The 9,136-nt window shown below is 44.2% G+C and overlaps 1 protein-coding gene across 1 annotated transcript; it reads right to left on the bottom strand.

The window, feature by feature from the left end:
• Positions 1 to 2,815: 2,815 nt before the first annotated feature.
• Positions 2,816 to 8,065, bottom strand: c1galt1a (core 1 synthase, glycoprotein-N-acetylgalactosamine 3-beta-galactosyltransferase 1a). Its single transcript, XM_008281382.1, has 3 exons — positions 7,870 to 8,065; positions 3,832 to 4,496; positions 2,816 to 3,193 (listed from the first exon to the last, which is right to left on the bottom strand). The coding sequence occupies exons 1-3, from the start codon at positions 8,000 to 8,002 to the stop codon at positions 3,038 to 3,040; spliced, it is 954 nt and encodes a 317-aa protein (XP_008279604.1). The 5' UTR covers positions 8,003 to 8,065; the 3' UTR covers positions 2,816 to 3,037.
• Positions 8,066 to 9,136: the final 1,071 nt, after the last annotated feature.

Genomic DNA, 9,136 nt, shown 5'->3' with positions numbered 1-9,136 from the left:
GAGCAGCAGCAGCCCGGCTCACTTTAGCGCCGTGCTAACGAGACGCCCTGCGATCAATGAGTCAGGACTGAATAAACGGGACTCACATGCCTCATGAGCTCATTTTATATCTGGTCCGTCACTATCCTCAGACTTTATCACATTCAGTGGATCTTGTCTGAAAAGCCTGAAGACATGTTGTATGTTCGTAAACATAATTCAAGTGAAACAAAAAAGTCCTGTTACGTTAAAAATCTATTTATCTTCTTTGTATTTTCATAGAAGCAGAAAATCATATTATTTAAGAAATAAAGTCTTAGATTTTAAAACCCAAACATATTATATGTATACTGTAATATTTTGAGAGTGAAGTCATTTTTACCAAAAAAAAAGTTTGTTCAGAAAATATGGTCACGTCTTTACAATTAGAAATACGTCAAGAATAAAGTTTGTTTTCAGGAAAACCATTTTGACATTTTGGTTTTACAAAAATTATTTCAAAGTGAAAATAAAGTCACAAAATAATATATAGAAATAAAGTCAAAAACTAAATCGAAAATAAGAAATAGCACTCGGCTTTAAGTGATGACATTTTAAGACGAAGTCCTAATCTTCCAGGAGACCGAGACAGAAGCCACCACAGAGGCCTTCACAGATTTGTCTGTTTATGGATGAATTTAGCATCACAGCTGTCTAGACACAGTCAGAAACTCTACAGATGTGCAGCTGAACTCAGAATGAAGGTTCAAACAGGGTTGAGAACAGTAGCAGCCTCGTTCATACAAACAGGAATAGAAATGATAGAAACAGGACGTCCAGGTGTCTGCCTCAGACTTACAGCTTTATTCTCTGAGAACTTTTTCTCCAATTTCTGACTTTATTTACTTTGATTTTTTTTGTCAGTTGTTCTACTACTCTCTGTATTAATAATAGATGCATAATTATATACATGTATAATTGCTTTGTGTGTAAACTCAGTCATAGATCAACAGAACATTCAGCTGTAGCCGACATGACTGAGGCTCATTTCATCCTGTTTTTTATTTTTATTTTGGTTCCACTGGTGTGTCTGAACACGTGATTGCAACGTGGTTTAAACTGCAGCTCATTCATGTCAGCAGGATGTCATGTCGTATCAAAAATGGGTCAGATTAGGAGCTTTCAGAGTTTCCAGCGACTTCACATCCAAACCAGGACGTCTCTCTTCCATACAGCAACACTACATCCACGTCTCTATGGCAACCCCTTTCTGAAATATGATTGTTAACGTCTAAACCACAAAATGTTACTGAAGCAAACAGCACGGAGCAAAACTAATAGATAAACATCAGCACTGAGGTAGTTACACCTGCAATGTGAATACAGTCTCCTGTATGTAGTTTATGGAGCCAACAGTGTATAAAAGTTTTTATTTTAGGGTAAATTCTGTGATACGTCTTGTTATGTGTTTGTAGAAGAGGCTTTAAGGGCATCCTGGTCACTAAAGTAAAGTCCTAACCTGCTGTAGCTCCTTCTGTGTCCACTTCTTCAGTTGTAGTCGTTTTATTTCCTCTTAACGAGATGTATTAACCTCCACGATGAATGTTGTACCGAGAGTCACACTTTCCTGTAAAATATATTTTATTGTTTAACACTGTCAGAAGGAATAATATGTAGAGCAGCAAATAAACTTTTTTTTTCAATATGTAAACTGATTTCTAGGACTGCTTATTTCAACAACAGGAGCTGGGCTTTGACATCCAGAACCCAGAGTTCTGGAGGCTCAGGCAGCAACTCAGGTCCTGCAGTACAGAGACTAACACAAGGTCAGACTATTGTTAAATGACAGTTCAGTGACAGTAGAGGAGCACAGGTAGAAAGTGAGGCAGCATGAAGCACATGTGGACTGTGGAGAGTAAACTCCTGTTCCACTGACCCACCCTAAAACCCTGGAAGGAACAGTCTGAGAACGTTCTCCCACCTTCCCAGATAGATCAGATCAGATATCACCAGCCGCTACACAAAACAACATGTCTGCTTCTGGGTTTATGTGCTGGACTATTTCTGGACCAGGAGAAGCAGATCTCTAGAGTCGCTGCTCCTGGTGAAGACACAACTCAGCACATAATCCCCCATAACACCACAATTTGATGTTCCAATACAAATCAGAGTGATGACACAGAACATAAGTAGTGATATGAAGGTGCTAGTAGCTGGAGGTTGTTGTGTTCTTTGTGCTGAGCTCAGCAGCAGCAGCAGCTTCATATGTGTCTTATAAGCATTAGAGTCGGAACATGTAATGCTGGCGTCAGTACAACTGATGGTCATTTCCTGTGTGGCCTGTCAACAAAAACAACGTACAGGAAGCCAGCAGACAGACCGGTCATGTTTTAAACTGTTCTTTAGGCTTTAACAGAGACAGCCAGGATCATGTAGACCGCTTTGACCACGGTTTGGTTCTGGGTTTCAGAGGTCTGTCCACAGCACCTCCCTCCTTGGTCATCATTAGATTCTGACTATCATCAGAACGGCTCTGATCACAGGAACAGTCTCATCAAGATAAAACAAAAAGCAGATATCCCATCATGTTGAACCAACATAACCTTCGATTTGAATTCTTCTGTGATCACATGTGCTGAATGCTGCCTTCTACACACTAACCTTTATGCACTAATATATTCAGTAAACATTTGATGCATTCTGATCTGTACCTCACACTGAGACGACAGTACACTGTATGATTAGCTCAGGGAGTGTTGAGAAGCTGAGTATGCCATGATTCTTCTGTTTTGAAGGTTTCTGGCTGATAAATGGTGTCACTTTGGTTCATATTTAACACAGAAACCATCCAACCATGTTGGATTTTTCATGACAATTCTTTATTATTAGACAAGTTGGTAACAGACCCATTTTCACCACAAACATCACATGAAAGTTTTCAGTTAGCTGGCAGAAATATTCAGGCAAGTAGAGGGTATTTACACAATATAAAATTTGATTAAATCCATTGGGTCATAAAGCTCCACTCAGCTCTGAAACCAGCAGATTCCCTCAACGTCTCCTCCAGACTGGCAGCGTTTCACCTGGATGTAGCTGTTGTGTTCAGTTCATCAGGATTAAATCTGTATTTGTATCCATACGGCCGCAGGTGATACGTCAGGTACTCCAACTCATACAGCTGGGTGGCGTAGATGTAGTGGAAGGACACAACGAAGTCTGAGCAGCAGCCTGGACCCTGGAGAGAGGGGCGGGGTGCAGAACACAGGTTAGCAGAGTCACAGACGGGGTTCAGATGGTTTGACGGATTGAGTATAAGATGACTGACAGGAGACGTATCAGCACGACTACACTAAACACAGTCACCCTCGTAGGCTTTCAGTTTAACCCAACCACCATTTTCTCCACCCTGGTGTTCAGTCAAAGCTCCCAGAACTGCTTTTATTTATGACCAAAACCTACCTGTCTGGGGTTGCATGCTCTATGTGGGCACCTACTGCTAGTGGCGGCTTTAGACACAACCACATCGTATGTTGGTTGTCTATCTCAATTAGAAATACAGCAAATGCTAAAGACATTATCGACCTAGTATGCTTCAATCACAGTAACACGGCAGCAGCAAAATAAGTAAACAAGCATAAAACTGTCCTGCTTTGTGTTTAGTGCTAAAGAGCAACTGCTAGCTGTGATGAACTGAGGACAAACACACTGCAAAGACACTGAATGTAAACTGGGTTGGACAGATTCCCCTAGCTTGGACTAGCTGACTGGCATGTCTGTCTGTCCGTCCATCCATCCATCCATCCATCGTTTAGTCCTCACTAGACCAGGCTACATTTAGACTATCAGTAGGATGTTCTGTATAGTGTTATTTACCTCAACTGGAGGGTAGTATTCGTAGAGCAGATACCAAGGCCGTGGTCTTGGGGGCTGTCGAACCAGATAGTAGTCTGGAGGATAAGGATGAAACGTTTGCCTCCCCTTCACATCTCTGGAGTCTGCCAGCTCCACCTTCATGGTCTCCATGCATTTCCCCAGAGCCATGTCCTCTATGGAGGAGAAGTGGGTGCATTCCCCTGTGTCGAAGCCTCTGATGAATCTGCGCAGGGCTTCCTTACTGAGGACGTAACCTGCTCCTCCACTCATGTAGCCCTGGCTGATGAAGGGGGTGAACCTTCTGCCCAGGTACAGTGGTCGCTCCGGGTCGTATCTGGACAACGTGTAGTGGAGATTCTCTATCACCACATAGGTGTCGTCGTCTGCCTTCAGGAACCAGTCTGCTTCATCCAGGTGGTGCCGGTGGATGTATTGGAAGGCTCGGATCGTCTTCCAGTACAGGTTGTCCCTCCCCTCGCTGACATTCAGGTCCACAGTGGGGAAGTCCGTCTTCACCGAGCTCATGTACAGAACTTTGCTGCAGCGTTTGGCCCATGTCTGCCTGATGTGCCTGGCTCGAGACTCCAGGTTCGTAGGTCCTGTCATGATCCAGCATAAGACGCGGGTCGGGTGAGAGGAATTAGCCACCGAGCTGTTGTTCGCACCTGGTAGTACAAAAACAGAACATCAGCCATGTGGACCACGGGTACAACTCTTTAGGATCATTAGTACAGATTACAGATGGACCGATTATTGGCCGACGCATATCAGCATCAGCCTTTTTTGCAATCCGATGGTTGATAAGAGATCAATTTAAAACTGGGTTATTTCAGCTCTGATGCCGCCTCTCTGGCTTCAGCATTGTCCCGCCCACAGCACCATCTGATTGGTTACAGCAGAGCCACGGTCAGGTAGCAGCCAATCAGCAGTGAAAGCTGTGTATGGAGATATGTTTGGAAGGCAAGTTAAGGCAGCAGACTCTTGTGAAACTGTACTAAACATCCCAGTCCTCTACAACTCAACTACTGGTACTGTGAGCCCAGTAATGGGATATGAAGCGGCAGCTCTGCAGCTCGCTCGCTGTGATCGTAGAAGTATGAGTGTAAAAAACCTAATGGACTCAATTCAGTCCAGTTTAATTGCTGGTGAAAGCTGATTAGCTTTTAGCACAACATTAGCCCACTCAGAGACCTGTTAAGTAACAAGTAAACTTGTTGCCTTGCATGGAACACCTAACCAGACCGAACCCTAACACTGGATGAGCCAACAAAACCCTAAGTTATCTGTTGGCCCCGCTTCCAGCATGAGTCTGTCTGTTGGACGTCAACACTGTGGTCCAGCTTGAAAATTGGGTTCGGATCCTGGTATTTTGATTCAAGGACAAAGAGAACGAGTCATTTATTGTACTTCACATGGACATTAGCTGACAGATGTTTGATGTTTTTTGATATGTGAATTTAAAAAATAAATAAAAAAGCAATTTACAATCAAATCTGGTTAATCGTGTTTTTTTGGTAACGACACAGAGGTGCAGCTGTTAGCACGACAAGAGAAATGTGTCCAGTCTTGTTTGATTGCGAAAGAGTTTCTCACAAACCACCTGCCAGTTGATGAGATCAGCCATCATCATCAGTCAACAGCATTCCAGTTCCAAAGAGCTGACCCAACCTTGCACCAACACCATACACCTGACAAGGTGCAGATAACACTCCTTCTATTGTTCTGCAAATAACGAGCTGTGGCATTTTGGCATCCAGACTTACTTCCTTCTCAATAAAGACACCAAGAAGAAACGCCAAGACCAATGCAAGAATAGGTTGTTTCTGCATCGGCGTTGACTGTTTCACTTGGTAGCTTTTTAATTTAATCTATTTTTGTTATGAATCTACGTTCAAACTGAGAATGTTTTCTACCTCGTGGAAGCCATTACTGCTGTCTAATCTCTGCCAGACACTGACTACATGGTGACATCCGACTGATGAAAAGTTGTTGATGGATCTTTGACACTCAGGCCAATACTAACTAGACAGTGAAACTCAGAACGACTCCATAGAAAATAATTTATTATACCTCAAACGTACAGTACATTTCTGTATATGAGCTACAGAAAGCTTTTCAGCTTTGAAGGTGTGTGTGTGTGTGTGTGTGTGTGTGTGTGTGTGTGTGTTGGATGCTGTGTGCATCTCTGCAGGGTGGTACTTCTGGACGTACATACCGGTGACTGAGGCCAGATGTTCATGTGAGCTGCACCTTACAGATGCTGCTGCTGTGAAAACCATTCTAAATAGCCACAGTTGTCTTGTTCGGTCAATTTTAGACCATCAGTGAGTATCCACAGACGCTATAACAACTACAACTATAAATATGTGTAGTTTTGGGAGGGTTGGTCATTTGCCCATCTATAGCCCACCTGGACAGATGAAAAAAAAACAAACAACTCCCCACTCGTTTACAGAAAATGTTTGTTTTTGGCATTTTAACTTGATGCCTCAGGGTTAAATCGTGTCATTTATTTATCATTTATTGAAGGAAAAATGCTGTCTAGTCTCACCATCGTCTATGAGGAAAAGTAACTGCCCCTTTAGCTTCCAATCTACCACATTCATTCTGCACTGGGTCCAGTTTCACCAGCCACACCCCCCTGTGATCACCACCAGCCTGACTGAATCTAAATGACGGTCAACAGAACCTGTGTGGCATCGGAAGCAGCTAAAGGGTCTCAAAAAGCAGCACATAGAATAGAAATAATAGAACAGAATAAAACTTTATTAATCCCTTCGGTACAAGACCTCAGGGAAATTGCTAATGATGATGATAAATGATGATAAACATGATGCCAGGTTCTGAAGAGATTCAGGAACAGATGTGAGTCACTGACATCTATCAGTCTGGAGGGCTACAAACCACTGCTGATGCTCTGGGAATCCACAGAACCACACTGAGAGACATCATCCACTCATGGAGAAACATGGAGCAGTGGTGGACCTTCCCAGGAGCGGCCGGCTGACCAGAATGTCTCAAGGGGGAGCATCAACATCTCATCCAGGAGGTCACAGAGGAACCCAGACTACCATCCAAAGACCTGCAGGCCTCCATGGCCTCAGTTAAGGTCAGTGTCCATGACTCAACAACAAGGAAGACCTGCAGGACAAACATGGCCTCCATGGGGGAGCTCTAAGATGCAAACCACCACTGACCAAGAAGAACATCAAGGCTCGTCTGGCATTTGCAAAACAACATGTGGATGAGCACCAAGACTTTCGGGAGAACATTCTGATGACTGAGGAGTCAAAGGTGGAGCTTCCAGGAAGACTTGGGTCCAGCTACATCTGGTGTAGAGCTGATGCTGTGTTCCACCTGTAGACCATGATAGCAGCAGTGGAACATGGTGGAGGTAGTCTGATGGTTTCAGGACCTGGACGACCCGTCAGGACTGATACAGACATGAATTCTGCTCTCTATCAGAAAATCCTCCTGGAGAACTTCTGCCCATCAGTTCACAACCTGAAGCTCAAATGGGTTCTGCATCAATGACCCAAAGCACACAAGCAGGTCCACCTCTGGATGGCTCAGAAAGAACAACATTAAGGTTCTGGAGTGGCCGAGTTAAAGTCCAGAGACTGTAGCAAGACCTTAAAAGAGCAGTTCACACTGGGAAACCATCTGATGAGGCTGAACTGAAACTGTTCTGAAGAGAAGAGTGGACCAGAATCCCTCCATGGCGATGAAAAGACTGATCACAAGCTACTGTGGCCCAGAGTGGACCGACCAGTTGGTAGGGTGAGTGGACGTTCACGTTTTGTCAATAAATCTTTTTAAGAAAACAAAAACAAACAAACAAAAAACAGAATTTCTAAACTACACTTTGTGTTTTGTGATCGATCTGTCTGATATTAAATTAACAAAATTATTAGTTTAATGATCTGGAACACTGAAGTGTGAGAAACATGCAAAGGTAGAGACACCAGGAAGCTCTAAGACACCTGATGAACATATGAGGGGACAGTGTGAGGAAACCTGTTGCGTTGGGCTGCCTACCTGGGAGTTGCCGGTCGTCCCTCACGGAGAACCGGGCCGGTACCGGCGGCATCCTGGAGTCGAACACAAAGCGGAGGGACAGGAATCCTAAAGCCAGGCCGGCAGCGAACATGACACCGGCCTTGCTCCTCATCCTGCCGGTTCAGCGGCCGCACGGAGCTCCGAGCAGATACGCGCTCACAGTGCTCATGAGCCTCTCCTCTGTCCAATCGGTCTAAGTCCTCCCACGTCATCAACGGACAGGTGCTGCTCCACCGGCAGCCACGCCCCCTCTGTTCTGACAGACCTCAGCATGGAGCAGCCACATGCTGACTGATGTGCTCAGAGGGAAAGTCCAGAGTCAGAATCACTTTCTGCACAAAACGTGTCGTGTTTCAGTGACCTGATGGAGGATGAAGGTCTGAGTAATCTGAAGATGCTGAGATCTGATCTCAAGCAGCAGCAGCAGCATGACAGATGTGTGTCTCATGAGTAAACCTGAACCCATCTCGGCATCTTAAGCACCACTGTTTGAGTGAAAATCAAGAAATTTTCCATCCATGTGCAGAAATCTGCTGCTACAAACAATGCATTAAAACACACCACATCCAGACAGGACAGATTTAAATATGTTTACGAGGGTTCTTCAGAAAGTTCTCAGCCTGGAAATAATCAGCATTACTCCCATTGTAGGGCATACCTGTTGACTATGAAGGCGTACATCACTGCCAGCTAAAATTCTGTTTGAAGCCATCAAAGCATCAAGGAACAGAAGCAGCTAAATGTGAAGCACCTAACTCACCTGTGCTGTGCATCATTGTCCTGGAGCAACAGATGGCCAGCTCTCAGCTCTGCTCCATGCAAAGTAATGACAGGAAGCATTGCAGCTCATGAGGACGGTGATGTAAGGCTTTAGACAATACAGTTAATCAGTCATAGTGTACAGACTGATGCTCCTTGTTTCCAGGTGAGGCTGAGAACTTTCTGAAAGTATCCTCATGTACACATACAAACATATATTTTATTTATCTTTGACTATGTTGCTGCAATGAAATCATGACTTCAGTCTCTGTCAACAGTTTGTCCTTTGGTCCATGTTGTCCTTGTAGACAGTCTGCTCCAGGATTCGCTCCAGATGCTCTGAGAAAACAGGATGAATGTTTGGTTCCTGACTGACACAGAGTGGAGAATAAAAAGCTGTTGGCTGAAGTCAGCAAGAGTAAAAGTTTGGTTTAATAGAACTAAGGAAGACAGACAAGCCTGCTACCCTGGGCTGCAGGATGAGGGT

This window comes from Stegastes partitus, unplaced genomic scaffold (genome assembly GCF_000690725.1).
Source record: "Stegastes partitus isolate 25-593 unplaced genomic scaffold, Stegastes_partitus-1.0.2 Scaffold6, whole genome shotgun sequence".
In the NCBI taxonomy this organism is placed as follows: Eukaryota; Metazoa; Chordata; class Actinopteri; family Pomacentridae; genus Stegastes; species Stegastes partitus.
The sequence above is the reverse complement of the archived record's forward strand: the minus strand, read 5'-3'. Positions and strand labels throughout refer to the sequence as shown.